The sequence below is a fragment of the Caretta caretta genome, chromosome 19 (genome assembly GCF_965140235.1).
Source record: "Caretta caretta isolate rCarCar2 chromosome 19, rCarCar1.hap1, whole genome shotgun sequence".
In the NCBI taxonomy this organism is placed as follows: domain Eukaryota; kingdom Metazoa; phylum Chordata; order Testudines; family Cheloniidae; genus Caretta; species Caretta caretta.
In genome coordinates, this window is record NC_134224.1 from 12,364,353 (window position 1) to 12,382,065 (window position 17,713).

Here is a 17,713-nt window from a genome sequence, read left to right on the forward strand (position 1 = left end):
CACCCTGATAGGCTTCTGCTGGCCAAACTTCTGTCTGCCGGTGGGGACCCCAAGGTGCGTCCAGAGGGAGCGTTCCTGAAGAGCCCCTCCTAAGAAGTCCAGCTACCTCAAACTTTTTTCCCCCTTATTTATACATTAATAATACAATGACATGTCCCTTAAAGAAAACTTGCTAAGCAAGCAGTTTTTAAAGGTCATGCAAGGGGTTTCCTTCTGATCATCAATTTAACCAGATATGTTTTGTTTTGTTTTCCCTCCCCCCACCCCCACCCCTCAGAGTGTCCATACCTTGGGGCCTTGACAAACATTCCCGGAGGCACATACAGACAGACTTCCTGTTTTTCTAAAATACATATATCAGCAATTTCAACATTCTTAGCAGGAAGGACATGGGGTCAAGCTGCCCTGTCTGTGGCACCCAGAACTCCCTTCCCTCCTGCCTTGGTTATGCTAAGGCCGCTGCATGACCAATTTATGGCCTGCTGACTCGATAACTTTTAGCAATAAGCAACAGTGTGTTGGTTCTCAAACTTTTGTACTGGTGACCCCTTTCAAATAGCAAGCCTCTGAGTGTGACCCCCCCCTTATAAATTAATTTTTTTTATATATATATTTAACACTATTATAAATGCTGGATGCAAAGCGGGGTTTGGGCTGGAGACTTGCTTATGATCCCCCATGTAATAACCTCCCGACCCCCAGTTTGAGAACGCTTGCAATAGTGGTTTCAGGCACTTCACTGGTTTGCCAAATCTCTCCGTACACACTGTCTAAAAACATTAAAATGTAAACCTATACAAAGCGTGTTTATTGCAGTAAGGGGGGGGATTTTGCAAGAATCCTGCTGAGACTGGTTAACTTCATAACTGAACTCTTATTGACAGCATAGGCAGTGTCCTAAACTGCCATTCTGGTACCTGACACGGTCCTTCCAAAATGGGGATTCACACTCGTAAGTATGCATGTCATCCATTCTCCGTGCCCAGCTAATAACTGGTCTTTCCACTGAGACTACCATTGTAGGGGCCAGTTGTAGAGATGGTTCTTTATGATGTGGTTTAAAACTGGATCCCAAACTTCATTGGTTCATGTGCCACTTTCTTAAATTGTTGTGAAGTGAACGGATGGAACGTCAAGTTTGGGTACCACAGTCTGGTCTGGAAACTGGTTGGAGACCTGCCCAATTCATTTCTTATAGTGGTCACCTAAAAAGCCAACAGAGCCTAGTTTTTTGTTTTATTTGTTTTTTAAACTATCAGCATGGTCTGGATTCTAACCAGTAACCTGGAGGTGAAAGCTATCCTGTTCTGTCTTGAAGGCATTTCAGTATCCTGCGTAGTCACAAGAACACAGCCTGCGGGAATAGCCAGTCCTGTTGCCCTAGAACCAGATTGCTAAATCTAAGGCCTGAGAGGGAAGCTGCTTTTCCCGAATAGAGTGACTGTTTTCATATTCGAAACTTACAGCCTTGTTCCTAGGCCATGCCCTTTCAAGTGAAGGGGAAGTCCAGTGACCTGAGAGGGACGTGGTGGCTGGATGTTTCGGGCAGGACAACCTGCAGCAAAACACCGCTTAATGATAACTTGAGGGTTTTAAAACGACGAGCCGCATTGATGAGAATGGGAGAAGCTGGGGGTGCTTTAGATGCTGTTGCTGGGTGACTCTGTAGACTCCAAGCTGAACACCAATGCTGGGAAGTGCTTCACAACCAGGACAGCTGGAAGAATGTTTAGTCTGTAGCAAATGCAGCATCCATGGAGATTCTAAATCCTCCGAATCTGCAGGCACCTCCTCGGTCTAGTGTCACTGTTTATACCACTTGGGGGACACTTGCCATTTTTATTGGCATGTTTATTGTTCTAACTTTAATGCTAAAGGCAACCAGAAATATGAATAAAATGTATTTAACTTTGTATCCAAGTGTAAATTCCAGACTTTTCCAGTGCTTAGACCATTGGATTCCTATTTGGAATTTCCTCCAAGCACAAAGGGTGCTGTGTAACCCTGCAGCCTTTGAACATGAGTGGATGGAAACATTACCCGTTCCAGTTCTGTTTGTTGCCTTTGCTGGGAGAGGTTAGCGGGAACTACTAGCCTGTTAGAAGAGGCTATTGTGACTGTCCTTGCATATAGTCCTGCCTGGCAGCCAAGTCTCATACGGGAAGGTGAGTGATGGTAGCTCACTCTGGCTTCTTAGTCTACAATGTCTGGCTAGCATGAGCACTTCTTCTGCTTCTCTTGTTTTCCCAGGTTCTGTACTTTGGGCTCCTCTGTGGGTGGCAGTCTGCTTTTCACCCCATCCCAATCCTTGTTTGGGCTCAGCACCCCTGCCTTCACAGCTTCATAGATCTCCAAGGTCAGCAGCTGGAAGGCATCATCCACGTTGCTGTTGCTTTTAGCGGATGTCTCTATATACTTTGCCCCCAGTGAGGAAGCCAGCTTCTCGGCCTCCTTTCGCTCAACCTGGCGCTGCGGCACCAGGTCACTCTTGTGCCCAACCAGCACAAAGACCACGTGAAAAGGTTTCACCGTGTCTGTCACCTCCTGATGCCACTCCTTGATACTCTCAAAGGATGCTCGGTTGGTCAGGTCAAACATCAGCACTGCCCCAGCGGAGTTGCGGTAGTACGAGCGAGTCACTGACCTAGGACACAAGAAGGGAACAGCGTGAGACTCTGCATTTTCTTATTGCTTTACTTTCCTAAGATCTTTATGGCACAGAGGCTGCCTTGTGAAACTGCTTGGAAAATGTTTTCCTGCAGAAAATTTCAACTTTTTGGTGGAATATAGAAAACCAAAACTTCAATTCAGAATGGCACTGTACTGCCTCATGGGAGTTAAAGTTCAGGTGCCTTATTCTGGTTAGACTACATCTTCCATGATGCACCACTTTCCCCCGCGGCAGTGACGAGAAGTGATGCGTCCCATCGGAGTCCCTGGTCATGGTGCATCATGGGAGAGGTAGTCTGTGTAGAGAGCCCACCCAGAGAGGGGAATGGAAGCATAAAGCCCCTGATCTACAAGTCTTGTGAGACGGCTGGGTGCCATTTTGAATGCAAATACTTTAGGTTTGGGGCAATCATTTTTTTTGACTAAATGTTCTGAGGAAAGCAGCTACTTCTCGTGTCAAAACAAACAAACAAAAAACCCACAAAACAAAACCCTGCATTCCATGGAAAACTTTTTTTTGTCAAAATGGTTTTGATGGAATTTTTTTAACTAGTCCTAATGCCTAGATATAACATCTGTCTATGGTACATGTTCAACCAGATTCGTGTCACAGGGGTGACTCTTATCTGAGCCAGTTGCTTGACTTGTGTCCACAATGCATCTTTTCTTTCCCCCAGTTTAGCTTGGTTTATGTTCCTATCAATTTATGCTCCCATATCAGTACATGTTAGGAAAATCAAGGCAGCTATCCCATCGGACTTTGGCAGAGGGTAGAGTACCCTGAGGACCCCCCGCCCAGTAGCAGGTAGAGCAATAGATGTTGGGATGCCCTGGCAGCCCGAGAGCTGGCTGAACTGGTTACTCCAAGCCAGTCTCCTACACTCACTGGGCTAGCTTACGCTGCTGGTGGCAGAGAATTAACCATGTGGGGTGTGAACAAAGCATGTTTACAGCCAGTTTGGGTTCTGCCCAGAACAGGTTTTTGGAACCCAGGGTTGTGAGTTCAATCCTTGAGGGGGCCATTTAGGGAACTGGGGCAAAAACTGGGGATTGGTCCTGCTTTGAGCAGGGGGTTGGACTAGGTGACCTCCTGAGGTCCCTTCCAACCCTGATATTCTATGATTCTATGATTCCTCCTGTTTTCCAGCCACTTGTGTGTCCCCACCTGCAGTGGCAACAGTGCCGGTATTTTTACCCTTGTGTTATGTCTGCCTGCTCCGAACACAGAGGTATTAAACAGCTGAGCCCTATCTGTGCTAATGCTCCCACCCCTGGGGAATTCCTGGAAACCTGCTGCCCTTGTCACTAACTGGCTACACACTGACCAAACCTCCAGTGTAAATGAGATTTCAGAAGCCCCTTTTCTTCCACGTCTTGGGGCTGGCCCTGGTGCTTCAGGTGTGCCCAGCCAGTTCCTTTCAATGGGGCATGTGTCTGGTTAATAATTAGCCCCTTAGCTTAGGAAGCAGAAAACCTAATACCCTGAAGTGCTGAACTAAAGGACCTTGGGTCTGGACGGGATAGCTGGTCTCCATCCAGTCCCTAGGGATGTGGGTCTCCTTTCACTTACACTGGTGTAAATCAGACAGATCAGTGGAGTTGCTCTGACCTGACACCAGGGTAAGGGCAAGGAGAATCAGGCTTTGGTGCCTGCACCCCACCTGGCCTGGCAGTCTCAGCCACAGAGCGGGACCTCCCCTCACCCGGGAGGCGGTTGCTAACCCCTCGCCTTCCTTCCTCCGAACCTGGGGTGAATCCTGCTCTCATTGAAGCCAATGGAAGGGGGGAAGGTAAGGGCTCAAATAGTAACATTCAACAGGGGAAAAGCCGAGCTGAGCCAAACAGCTTTGATAACCCTGCCCCAGCATGGAACCCACAGGTCCTGCCCTTGGCTATGGGGGGCTGAGTAGGTGCCCACAGTGTTGTTAGCTGGAAAGTTCTTTGCACCCAGTGTGTGACTCCCCCTGACAGCGCCCCAGCCTGGCCGTCAAGCCCCATTGTGTATCAGTGGTTCTCAGTACTATTCCTCTGATCGGAATTAAGGGCTGGGTCCCTGCTCCCTCCCACTCTGCACCTCTATTCTAGGCACTGGGGCCAGTGTTTGGTGGGAAACCCTACAAGTCTCCCCTGCCATACCCTAGCAGGGCGATGACACATGCACCGAGAATTTGGGAGGAGGGGAGTCCCTAAAGTGAGGGCTTTAAACTCCCCCAACGTGCTCTAGAGAGGCCCACGCAGCAGCACCTGAGCACGGCTGCAGGTGCTTTACACACAGAGTTGGACCTAGCCCAGGGAAAATGAGCGTGGGGGTGGAGCTTTCTGTCCGGTTCCCAGGGGTTAGGATGCCCATAGGCTAAACCGCTCTCCTGCACGGCACCAGCTGCCCCCTTTGCTGCCTGTCTCAGCAGAGAGGCCAAGGAGAGTCTGAGAGACTACCTAGGGTCCCTCCAAGCTGTGCTAGAGCAGTGATCCCCAAACTTTTCAGGGTTGTGCCCCCTCTTACCCCTGTCAGTGCACCCCTCCTCCCCCAGGATCTGGGGCTGGGAACAGGGCCACGGTTCCCCAGGAGAGGTGGGGGATGGGACACAGACAGGGATAGGGAGGCTGAGGCTGGGGCCGCAACTAGGAGCATATCTGGGCCTGGGGCCAGGAATGGAGTTGCGGTCAGGGGTCGAGGCTGGGGGCAGGCCGGAGCAGAGCTGGGAGCAGAGTGTGGGCTGGATGGTACTCCCTCCCTGCCCGCATTGGGGGGCTGGCCCGGACCCTGCTGCTCCCCCCGAATGTTCTTCTGCACCCCTCAATTTGGGGACCACGGTGCTCAGACGCAACAGCAAGGGGCAGCCTGGGAGAAGTTAACCGAGCCATGGCCCACGCTTTTCCTACTCCAAGGCCTTTGGTGTCCGGCCTGTGAACCAAGCCCCTTTCCTCAGCATTGTTCATGCAAGAAAACTGCAGCCTGCGCTCGAGCCTGGAGCTTCCTGCACCTGTATTAATCCCCATTGCAGCTTTCAAGCTCCCTTCGTTGGCTCCGGCTCTGGCTCCGTCTGGTCCACACGCTTACACGTACGTCTAACCCTCCCTGGCAAACCCACCTGAATCGCTCCTGCCCGGCCGTGTCCCAGAACTGCAGCTTGATCCGGAGCCCGGGCTCCAGCTCCACAAACTGGACGTAGAAATCCACCCCCACCGTCTGGTTGATGGAGTCGAGGAAGGCGCCCTCGGTGTAACACTTCAGCAGGGACGACTTTCCCACCGTCGAGTCCCCCAGCATGATAATGCGGAACTGGTAGTGCCAGAGTGAATCCATCCGGAGTATCCCAGCAGGACAAGCCTGTGAGCAGCAAGGAGCCTGGAGCCGAGTGTCTGCGGACTGGAGAGAGAACTCTCACGGCGCTGCCGGTTGGGACTTGCTGGAAGCGGAGCGAGATGGTTCCAGCTGAAGGCTGAGAGCTACTCTAGCTCGTGTCCAGGCAGGCAGCTGCCACCCCTCCCGCTGAGTGCGCAATGTTTATAGAAGGGGAAGGCAGAGAGAACGTATTACTCCTACGTTTGGCTGTCAGGACTGTCTCCGCTCAGTAACACTGGGCCCTGTGTGTCAGAGGAAAGGAGCGAGCAAATCAGATGCAAAACGCTGTGATGAGGAAGCATCTCCTTGGCATTAGGTTAGATTAAGAAGATTAGATTATGTATAGGGGCCTTGTAAATAGTGAGGCCTGGGCGTCAGGTGACTTTGGGTTCTACCCAAGCCTTGCCACTGTCTGTCTCTGGGCAAGTCACTGCACCTTGGTTTTCCCTCCTGTGAAATACAGGTGATAGTACTGACCGTAGTGGGAGACTCAGAGCTTGTCTACCATCCTGGGGAGCTCTTCCAGAATATCCGTTCCTGATTAACGCTATGTGTGGACACAGCTGCCCAGAGAGGGGTGCAAAAGGCGCAGTGTGTCCCAGATCTTCCAACTGAAAGCGCCTCCAAACCCATGGAGCATGAATGGGCAGCATTGTGACCTGGTGCAATGGGGTGTCAGCACCACTCAGGCTGTGACCCTGTGCCCCAGGTCCTACACCCGGGCACGCCACCCACCCTCTTCATGATGGAGTGGTGGCTGGGCCAAACCTGGGCAGTGCTGTGGTCCTGTGTGTCAGGTCACAACACCCAGAACGGGGAGCTGGGCTTGGCCCCATGGGACAGGCGCTGTCTCTGTAGGGTGAGTGCAGGGTGGATTCGCCGGCTAATCACCACCACCCCAGCCCTCTGGGGAAGGGTGGGGGACCTCCATGTCAGATATTGCCCTGGGCCTCCAAAAACCTACACGTCCCTGTGTGTAGACATACTTAGTCCAGAATAAGAATGACCACACACAGGATTAATCAGGAATAGTTAATCTGTTTTAAATCCACATTTTACTTTATTCCAGATTATAGACAAGCCCTTAGTCCAAATTTAAAGGGTTTGAGCTCTTTGGCTGGAAGGCCCTAGAGATGGACTCCATCTTAGTATGCTGTTATAGAGAATATTTAAAAGACTTTCACATTCCCTTAATAGGATTGGCTTTTAAAGGCAGTTCCTTCCCCGCCCAGCCGCAGCCAACCTGGGCATGAGCTGAGCCCCTGGGGTAAGCAGAGATGTGTTGTCAGAGCCACTGGTTTCCCTTGGGAGAATGTTTAAGCAACAAGCCAAGACAGGGCATGTATTGCTTTGTGTTCATTCATGCCTTGTGCACTCTGTCGCCAAAGGCCAAGCGTTGATATTGCAACTGGGCATGAATTAATGCAAGACCTGCCTGGTGCCTGCACGGCTGATTGGGCCTGTGGAATACTTGTATTTGAATTAATAAAATCAGCTCCAGCTTCACTCAAATCTGAGTCCGGTTTCACCCCAACGATTTGAAAACATCAGTCCAGGCTGCAGTGACAGACTCTTCCTTACTGCCTCACTGGTGTCAAGCAGACGTAACCCACACCTACTCCATGTGGTGGCGCTATTCCCTCCCCGCCAGTGGTGTCTGGGCCACACATGTACAGGTTGGGGCCCCTCCGATAAGTTTAACAGAGGTGAGCCTTTTAGCTGAGGCAGTAGCAGCTCATGGGTTCAGATGCAGCATTCATAGGTTCAGTTCCGGCTGCTGCTGGCCCACCAAGCAGCAGGAGGTTCTACAAACTGAATCAAAGATGGGCTGTTGGTTAAACGCCCCCATTACACCATGTCCTGCTGCAGCAGCTGACAGGGTGAGGAGGCCTCAGCACTTTTCCCCATGTGGCTCCACGCCAAGGGGGTGGAAGTTGGGAAAGGGCCCCTCCGAGGCTAGTGGTGAGAGCAGCGTGAGAACTTGAAGAGACTAGACTAGGGAGATCCTGCTCAGTTTGATTCTGGAGTTTCATAGAGCGTAAGGCCAGCAGGGGCCACTATGACTATCTAGTCTAATTACCTGTATAATTCAGACCCTAGGACTCCTCTGAATTAACAGTATCTGACAATCCCCACACAGTTACCTCCCTATCTCCAGGTTTCAGAGCAGCAGCCGTGTTAGCCTCTCAGTTTGTATGGTAACTTCCAACTTATCTGTATGTTTATATATATAACTATATCATAGATTCATAGATATTTAGGTCAGAAGGGACCATTATGGTCATCTTGTCTGACCTCCTGCACAATGCAGGCCACAGAATCTCACCCACCCACTCCTGCGAAAAACCTCTCACCTATGTATTGAAGTCCTCAAATCCTGGTTTAAAGACTTCAAGGAGCAGAGAATCCTCCAGCAAGTGACCCGTGCCCCATGCTACAGAGGAAGGCGAAAAACCTCCAGGGCCTCTTCCAATCTGCCCTGGAGGAAAATTCCTTTCCGACCCCAAATAGGGCGATCGGCTAAACCCTGAGCATATGGGCAAGATTCACCAGCCAGATACTACAGAAAATTCTTTCCTGGGTAACTCAGATCCCACCCCATCTAATATCCCATCACAGGCCATTGGGCCTATTTATCATGAATATTTAATTACCAAAACCATGTTATCCCATCATACCATCTCCTCCATAAACGTATCGAGTTCCATTCTATGCATCCAATGAAGTGAGCTGTAACTCATGAAAGCTCATGCTCTAATAAATTGGTTAGTCTCTAAGGTGCCACAAGTATTCCTGTTCTCCCTATCTCCAGTGACACATGAACCAGGCAAAATCATGTGATTACTGCAGAACTGAAACACCAATGGGCCCAGATACTGCAGTGGTGGCTTTATAAGAAATGTGATAGCTAGACTAGGTACAAGAGAAAAAAAGAGCTGACAGATTAGCTCAGTGGTTCTCAACCAGGGGTACGTGTACCCCTGGGCCTATGCGGAGCTCTTCCAGGGGGTACATCAACTCATCTAAATAGTTGCCTAGTTTTCCAACAGGCTACATTAAAAAACCCCTAGCGAAGTCAGTACAAACTAAAATTTCATACAATGACTTGTTTATACTGCTCGATATTCTATGCGCTGCAATGTAAATACAATATTTATATTCTAGTTGATTTATTTTATAATTATAAGGGTAACATGAGAAAGTCAGCCATTGTTCAGTACTAGTGGGACTGTGACACTTTTGTATTTTTATGTTTGATTTTGTAAGCAAGTCATTTTTAAGTGAGGTGAAACTTGGGGGTAAGCCAAACACATCAGACTCCTGAAAGGGGTACAGTAGTCTAGAAAAGTTGAAAGCCACTGGATTATTTTGTCCCCAGAAAGAATTATTAATTTAAACTGAAAGTTTAAAACTATTTTAAGGGGGAGAAAGTGCAGCCTAGTGAATAGGGAAGGTGTCCTAGACATCAGAACTCCTGGCTTTGCCACTTTTCTGATCAAGTCACTTGACTTTATTGTGCCTCAGTTTACCCATCTATAAAATGAACATAATATTTCCACCCTTCACAGGAGGCGGGTGAGGCCTCATTAGTTAAAAACTATTGATGGTTTTAAGATCCTCAGTTAAAATAGAGCCACAGAAGTGCAGAGCATCAGCAGAAGGCCTTTTGCTGTATAATCTGGCACAGTTTTCTTCCTTTCTAACCCCCAATCTTGAAGGAAGCACCAAATTATACAAAGGAAATGATTTATTTTTAATAAAGAATCCATACAAGCTGGAAACATGTGAGTGGCAGGATTGCACTAGTCCATATGTAGCACAGCTTCATACCCACAAACAATAATAACAGACACCTGTAAATACACTGGGATTAAATCCTGGTGCTACATAGTCAGCGGGAGTTTTCCCATGGGCCAGGATTTCACCTAGGGCGTTTAATGCGCGCTTGATTTTCGACAGATGCAGTATGCCTGGCTATGGAGGAACAGAGCTTGGATTTTTCTAACTAGATGCAAGATGGTACCATAATGTCACTCTTGTTTAGATCCAGGCTATGCCATTGAAATCTCATAGAATCATAGAATCATAGAATATAAGGGTTGGAAGGGACCCCAGAAGGTCATCTAGTCCAACCCCCTGCTCAAAGCAGGACCAATTCCCAGTTAAATCATCCCAGCCAGGGCTTTGTCAAGCCTGACCTTAAAAACCTCTAAGGAAGGAGATTCTACCACCTCCCTAGGTAATGCATTCCAGTGTTTCACCACCCTCATAGTGAAAAAGTTTTTCCTAATATCCAATCTAAACCTCCCCCACTGCAGCTTGAGACCATTACTCCTCGTTCTGTCATCTGATACCATTGAGAACAGTCTAGAGCCATCCTCTTTGGAACCCCCTTTTAGGTAGTTGAAAACAGCTATCAAATCCCCCCTCATTCTTCTCTTCTGCAGGCTAAACAATCCCAGCTCCCTCAGCCTCTCCTCATAACTCATGTGTTCCAGACCCCTAATCATTTTTGTTGCCCTTCGCTGGACTCTCTCCAATTTATCCACATCCTTCTTGAAGTGTGGGGCCCAAAACTGGACACAGTACTCCAGATGAGGCCTCACCAATGTCGAATAGAGGGGAACGATCACGTCCCTCGATCTGCTCGCTATGCCCCTACTTATACATCCCAAAATGCCATTGGCCTTCTTGGCAACAAGGGCACACTGCTGACTCATATCCAGCTTCTCGTCCACTGTCACCCCTAGGTCCTTTTCCGCAGAACTGCTGCCTAGCCATTCGGTCCCTAGTCTGTAGCTGTGCATTGGGTTCTTCCGTCCTAAGTGCAGGACCCTGCACTTATCCTTATTGAACCTCATCAGATTTCTTTTGGCCCAATCCTCCAATTTGTCTAGGTCCTTCTGTATCCTATCCCTCCCCTCCAGCGTATCTACCACTCCTCCCAGTTTAGTATCATCCGCAAATTTGCTGAGAGTGCAATCCACACCATCCTCCAGATCATTTATGAAGATATTGAACAAAACCGGCCCCAGGACCGACCCTTGGGGCACTCCACTTGATACCGGCTGCCAACTAGACATCTATGGCATTATACAGGATACGGGAGGGGGAAATCTGTCCCTGGGAGTTTACCATAGCAGTTTTTAAGTGTTCAAATGCAATCAAGCCATAAGGCTGAGCATAGGAGCATGATCAGCGAGGGAGTGTGGCTGACTGGACAGGACACTTGTGGGACAGTCAGGAGACATAGTTTCTATTTCCAGCTCTGCCTTTGAGCTTGGACCAGTCACTTCCCTGCTCTGTGCCTCAGTTTCCCCTCTGACCCCTTTATCTGTTTAAATTGCAAGCCCCTTTGGGCAGGGACTGTCTCTTACTATATGTTGGTATAGCACGTAGTACAATGGGGTCCCGATCTTGATGGAATACTAATAATGTACTTTTAAGGTCTCCTCAGTCTAGACCAAATAGTATAGGGTTACGCTAGAAAATGAGCAATTTGTTCTACAATTAACAAATTAATTAAAAGGGTGCCTAAGCATGATACTGGCCCTTTGCAAAGGGGTGAATCTCACCCCTCTGCACTGAGCACTGCAACTGAATTCTACCCTCTGGAAACATCTAATTGGCTTCCTCATGTCCTGAGAATTCTTTCACTCACCACATTCCTTAGGCACCCAAAATCAGGCCATGCCGGTTTCTTTGTAAAGCTAAAGTCTCTGGCATGTTTCAATAAAGCAGGGATTTGGGGATTTAATCCCTTGTAATGCCGTAAGAGCTGCACTCCTAGATTCCTAAAGATTTTCTTAGTCCCAAAATTCAGTTAAAAATAAGTAATTAAAAAGTTTTAGAGCCAGTCCTGCAGTGTATTAAAAGGGATTTCCCCTGCTAAGAACCAAGGGAAAGCCTCTAGCAGCTAGTCAGTGGTGGGTCACTGGTCCTGGATTCCCTGTTCTCCACCTAAAGGGGGCAGTAGTGCACTTTTTACTATTTTGATGGAAGTCACCTACTACAATGGGTGAAAGCAAGTCCTGGAGGTTTTTATTTTCCCTAGAGACAAACAGAACTCCCATCCCCCTGATCCTCCAACTTTGCATCTCAGGCCCATCCCTAATTTATTTCTGAATCGGCTCATCCAGTCTCTCCTCCACCAATTCCATCCCTACTTCAGGTCCTAGTCCCTAACTTCTGGGTTAACATTGGCATTTTTCTTGTGGTTTTCGCCTCTTCTTCTGGGGATTGCAGGTTCTCTTGTGAATCACCTTCACCCCATCCCAGCCTTCCTGCAGATCGATCTCCTTGTTCTTCAGAGCCTCATAGATGGTGTTGGTCAAAGTCTCAAAGGCCAAGTCCACATTGGTGTTGCTTTTGGCAGATGTTTCAATGAAGCCTATGCCCAGGGAGGCTGCCAGCCCCTCTGCCTCCTCAGTGGAGACTTTGCAGTCTGACTTCAAGTCACTTTTGTGGCCAATCAGAAGGAAGATGACCTTCTCCATAATTTGGATGCTGGCCACTTCATGGTACCACTCAATGATGTGCTCGAAGGACTTACGGTTGGTCATGTCAAACACCAGGAGCACACCCACAGCATTCCGATAGAAAGACCTGGTGATGCATCTGGGAACACAAACGTAACAACTCAGTGAGCCCTTAACATTGCTTCTCACCTGCAAATGCCATCCAGGGACTAGGGCTGGTCTTCTAAGCCCCTACTGGCTTTTACTCACTTTGGGCCATGTGTTACCTTCAACCCCACACTCAGCTGGGGCCCTGCCCTTCTTTGCTACTTGATGACATAAACATTAGGTTTGGGAGAGGTGTCCCCCCATGTTTATCTTTTACATTAGAAATTCAGGTCTTGCCTCCTTTTTATTTTTCTGGAAGACTCTGTGGATAACTAGAGACCAAACTGTGGCCCCAGGCCCACATCTTGGAGGTATTTGGGTACCTAATTCCCGTTTATTTCAATAGGAGTTAGGCACCTAAATACCTTTAAGGATCTGGCCCCCAGAGATGGCAAAGAAATAAAACCTGATGAATTAATCAGGGAAGTGATTTTTAGTCAAACTTCTTGAAACTTTTTTCTGTTAACATCTATTTGACTCAAATACATTGCACACACTGAAGAGAAAAACATTTGTTGTTAAAGGTTAAATGCCCTCACCCCTTGAGGTAAGGGCTGAGAAACCACCCAATCCACCTTTCTGGTGCTCCAAGGAGCCCTTCGGCAGAACCAGGGAAGACAAGACATGAGGGTCCTGACACTTCTAATATAAAACACAAGCAAGAAAGAAATGTTTCAGGCTTTCTTCAGACATCATACAAAGACAAATAAGGGCAGATCCCCATTATGTCATCAGTCTTTAAGGATCTATGTTAAGAGGTTTTTTTCTGGGAGCAGATCCATCAAAGATTGGCCTTATGGTTTGGCTTCTCTCCTATGATCCAGCAAAGCGTCACTGGCTATGTGGGTGAGGAGTCTCCTTGCACAAGAGGAATCCCTGGGTTATGCAAGACTGATGTAGTAGCTCTATATCACTGCCCCGCCCAGTCCTCAGCATGGCCAGGAAAAGGAGGCCATGGTTGCAGTGCCTGTGGTCCCTGGCTGGTGTAATTTAGAGCAGCCCTGAAACATCTCTAAATTGTGCCAAGAGCCAAATAACCCCCTGACTGGTCCCTGGATCAGGGAGCTTCAGAGCTGGCCTAAAACCATCTTTGTGCCCCACACTTGGACCCAAGTCAAGCACAGCTCATGTAGACCTTAGAGACCGGGCTAGGGAGGCATGCGCTAGATTTTAAAACCACACCCCTCACTGTGTGATGGGAGCGCTGGAATAGTGAGGGTTTTCAAGGCCTCTGGCCCAGGGGAGTTAGGCACCTAAATAGGCCCCTGTCCTAGGCCCTACTCCAGTTGTTTTGTGCTGCATTGGTGTGCTCCATGTAGCGTGTGTGCCATGAGGTAGGGAGAGCGTGCCTGGTGTTCAGTGCTAGTTGCCCCTTCACTCCTTAGAGCTAACGTCCCCCCCATGACCAGAAACCGCAGCACCTAGTAGTTGTAACTGATATAAGCTGCAGCTGTAGCTCCCCACAGGAGAGCTGATTTCAGTGGGACTGTTTGCAGTGGTAAGAGCGGTTCCCCTGCGTAGATGTGCCAGACCAGGCCCATAACTAGTTATCTCATCGCCAGCCGCTCTGATCTCAAACCCTCAGCTCCCCCAGCAAACAAGGCTCTCAGCTAGTTGGATCCTTTTTCACACACAGAGGCATTATTTCTCCAGCCTGCAGGAATCACTGAACAGAACCATCCACTCCCCCACTCAGATCGCAACAATAGCAAACCCTGCCCTTCTAGACCCCAAGATTCCCCAGTGCTGTAAACTTTGTCCACGCTCTTTCCTGCTGCTCTTTCTCCATAAGAAAGGCAGGTTCCAGTAAAAAATGAGTGGGGGGTTACTGACAGCCAAATAAACAGTTGGAATTAACCCTACCTATAACAAAAACCCCACACTCTCCTATTGCAATGCAACCCCTCCCACCCAGGCCCCTCAGTGCAAACACACAAGCGTGACTGGGTGACTTCATCATGCACATGATCATGCTACAGCATGACATTGACAAAGCTGTAAAGAAAAGAAAACTGGAAACAAAAACCTTTTTTTAAAAAACAACAACCCTTGCTCAGGCCATTGGGGCAGGAAAGAGAAAGCACCAGATCAGGGATGATGTGTGTGTGTTGGGGTGAAGGGAACCGGTCTGGAGCTGGTGAGCTGGGTCCCCAGTTATGGGTATATGTGTCCGGTCTGGAGGGGCAGGCAGGGATCTGTGTGTCTGGAGAGATGGAGGGTTCTCTATGTGTGTGTCTCTCTCTGAAGGGATCTGGTCTCCGCAGACTGGATCTCTTTGGTATATGGGTAAGGGCCGTCTCAGGGATTCCTAAGGTTCTTATCTCAGGGCTGTGCCAATGCCAGGAAAATTATAACTCTGTGTGTGTGTGCGTGAGTGACTGGAGGGTGGGCCTGTGACTCTGGATGGGAGTGTCTGAGCCTGCAGGGTAAGGTAACTCCAGTGCGCTGGGTGCCGTGGTGTGAAATGGGGCGATCTGGGTCTCTGGTCCCTCCTCACCTGAATCTCTCCTGGCCAGCTGTGTCCCAAAGCTGCAGCTTCACCTTGATGCCCGGAGGCAGCTCCATCATCTTGCTGTAGAATTCCACACCCACGGTGGGGCAGGGAGCCGGGATGAAGGAGCCCTCAGCGTAGCACCTCAGCAGGGAGGACTTGCCCACGGTGGAATCCCCCAGCAGGATGATCCGGAACTGGTAGTGCCAGTTACCATTCAGGTGAGAGACCGGAGGGGGTGGCACCGGCTCCATTCCAAGGAGGAGCAGCAGGGCTGGGGCTTGGTGGGACTGGAGCAGCCTTTGAATTAAGATGCAGATTCCCCAGAGGAAGCCTTGGGTGAATTGGCCTGGAGGAGGTTACAAACCCAGATCCTGGCATGGAATGACAGGAGAGAGAGACAAAGGAGAGAGAATTTAACCAGAGGTCTCCACCCTCATCCCATTAACCTCCTCTCACCCCACCCTAGTGGAGTCCCCTCTGGGAGCAAAGTTCTGCTATGGGGAGAGAGACACTCCCCCATTCCCTTTCCCAGCCTCAGGCCCTATCAGCTTCCCCCCCCCCCCCGCCAATAAACAGACAACTCGGCTGTATCAGATTACTGTCAGGATCACAGGGGAGGTGGGGGAGATGCAATTCTAGGAATGTAGCAGTTGCCAGACCAGATCAGACCTGGGGTCCATCTAACCCAGTGTCCTGTCTCTGACAGTGTCCAGCACCTGCTGCTTCAAAGGTCTGTGCAGGAAACTCCACAGTGGACAGTTATACCCACAGGAGAAGTTTCTTCCCGACCACAGACTGTGGTTGGTTTATGCCATGAAACATGTGGGTTTATATACCCTCTGCAATGTTTTGTCCAGCCTAATGTCACCTTGGACACTTTAGAAAGACATGTGTTCTTATTAGGGTCTTTCTTCCCCTCTTGTGCTAGTCAGTTCCACAGTGTCTTAACTATCCGAGTTAACTGAAAGAACACTCATTGATCTGCATTTGAATAGAGACCATCTCCACTCCCATTCAGGAGCACTGACAGTCCATGTGGCAATTACAGCAATTACTTATAGGGGAAAGTAATGTTAGGAAAGAGCTTGGTTTCCTGGTATTCAGTAATGAAGAACCAAGATCATGTGCCTAGCCAGCTCTCCACAGACCCCCAGCAAGTGCCCCATGGAGCCCAGTTTGAGAGATCATTATCCGGCAGGAAGACCAGCAGTGGAATGTTAATGGTCCTTTGGGATTGGTAGTGAGGTTTGCATTACTCATTTCTATTGTTTCCGTCTGTACTGACTCCCGGCTGTGTCTTCACTATGTTTCCCCCTGGCCCCCTTAACATTTTCCCCGGTTGCTATCACCAGTGCAACACCATTGATAGCAGCAATGGGGGGAACTCAAGTATAGACAGTGCGCTGGGATGGTCATTACATGGGATGGTGATTAAAATTCCTAGATTCCAAGGCCAGAAGGGACCATTGGAATCATCTAGTGAGATCGCGTGTATGACACAGGCCAGCCGTCCCAAGCACAATCCCACCCGAGCACCTGGCTCTGTATTCGAGCCGCACCTATGCTGCCGCAGTCATGCTGCTATTTTTAGGCGCTAGCTTGGGAGACTCAAACCATAAATGCTCTTCCTGGAAGGTTGCAATGCACCACTTATTGCAAAGCCTCCAGAAATCTCACACACCGCAGCCCAATACAGAGTGACACCACAGGCTGCCCCCTAAGGCAGCGAAGCACAACTCACCCCACCTTGCTCCAGACTGCTTTTGATGCAAATCCCATGCTACCCTCAGAGCCCCCTAACCTGCAAGCAGGAGCAGAAAGGCCCTTCGAATTTAAAGTGATAGCTGGTAATTTCAGCACAGTTCTCAATACACCACATGACATCCTGGCTCCGTTTAAGTCAAAGGGACTTAGAGGTGTATTCACAAAAAGAAAAGGAGGACTTGTGGCACCTTAGAGACTAACCAATTTATTTGAGCATAAGCTTTCGTGAGCTACAGCTTATGCTCAAATAAATTGGTTAGTCTCTAAGGTGCCACAAATACTCCTTTTCTCTCTCCATTAATGTGACAGTTTGGCCCTGTCTATCCAAGCAGCTCCATTGTTGTGCCCCTGGGATCAGAAGGGACAGAGAGAACCATTAAGAGGGAATTTTCCTAGTGCACACAGGGACCTTGACTTAATTAGGAAAGAGATTGTTTGTGAAGAAAATCCAAACACATGGAGCAAAGCAAAGAATGGATCAAATGAACTGATTCAATTGTCTCCAGATAAAGGAGTTCTGAAGACTCTGCAAACAATAGCAGCTTGTTCATTGCCTCCCTGTGGAGTGAGGCATGGAGGCCTCCTTTGTTATCAGCAAACAATCTGTCCCCTCCACCCGATGGGTCTGTTTATTCCAGGTAATAAAACATCTTCCTGGGCTAAATGACAGGAGTCAGAGTCAGGAAAGGAAAAAAGTGAGATAGTGGAACAAGAATGTGAACTAACTGAAATGTGCGCGGCCCTGCTCTCCACAATGGCTGGGTTTTCAAAAGTGCTGAGCACCCAATGCACTGAAATCAATGGGAGGTTGAG

The 17,713-nt window shown here is 48.9% G+C and overlaps 2 protein-coding genes across 2 annotated transcripts; both read right to left on the minus strand.

Annotated features, from left to right (window-relative positions):
- Positions 1-787: 787 nt before the first annotated feature.
- Positions 788-6,259, minus strand: LOC125624585 (ras-related protein Rab-39B-like). Its single transcript, XM_048825512.2, has 2 exons — positions 5,763-6,259; positions 788-2,644 (listed from the first exon to the last, which is right to left on the minus strand). The coding sequence occupies exons 1-2, from the start codon at positions 5,975-5,977 to the stop codon at positions 2,212-2,214; spliced, it is 648 nt and encodes a 215-aa protein (XP_048681469.1). The 5' UTR covers positions 5,978-6,259; the 3' UTR covers positions 788-2,211.
- Positions 6,260-11,044: 4,785 nt separating this feature from the next.
- RAB42 (RAB42, member RAS oncogene family) lies at positions 11,045-15,587 on the minus strand. The gene is made up of 2 exons (XM_048825511.2): positions 15,140-15,587; positions 11,045-12,634 (listed from the first exon to the last, which is right to left on the minus strand). The coding sequence occupies exons 1-2, from the start codon at positions 15,385-15,387 to the stop codon at positions 12,211-12,213; spliced, it is 672 nt and encodes a 223-aa protein (XP_048681468.2). The 5' UTR covers positions 15,388-15,587; the 3' UTR covers positions 11,045-12,210.
- Between the last annotated feature and the right edge of the window lie 2,126 nt (positions 15,588-17,713).

What these genes read in the sequence shown, in the direction of transcription:
- LOC125624585 (XM_048825512.2), bottom strand. Translation starts at nt 5,977, where the DNA reads ATGGATTCACTCTGGCACTACCAGTTCCGCATTATCATGCTGGGGGAC. An exon ending in GCCGGGCAGGAGCGATTCAG is followed by an intron (nt 2,645 to 5,762) that starts GTGGGTTTGCCA and finishes CTTGTGTCCTAG; the next exon opens with GTCAGTGACTCGCTCGTACT.
- RAB42 (XM_048825511.2), bottom strand. Translation starts at nt 15,387, where the DNA reads ATGGAGCCGGTGCCACCCCCTCCGGTCTCTCACCTGAATGGTAACTGG. An exon ending in GCTGGCCAGGAGAGATTCAG is followed by an intron (nt 12,635 to 15,139) that starts GTGAGGAGGGAC and finishes TTGTGTTCCCAG; the next exon opens with ATGCATCACCAGGTCTTTCT.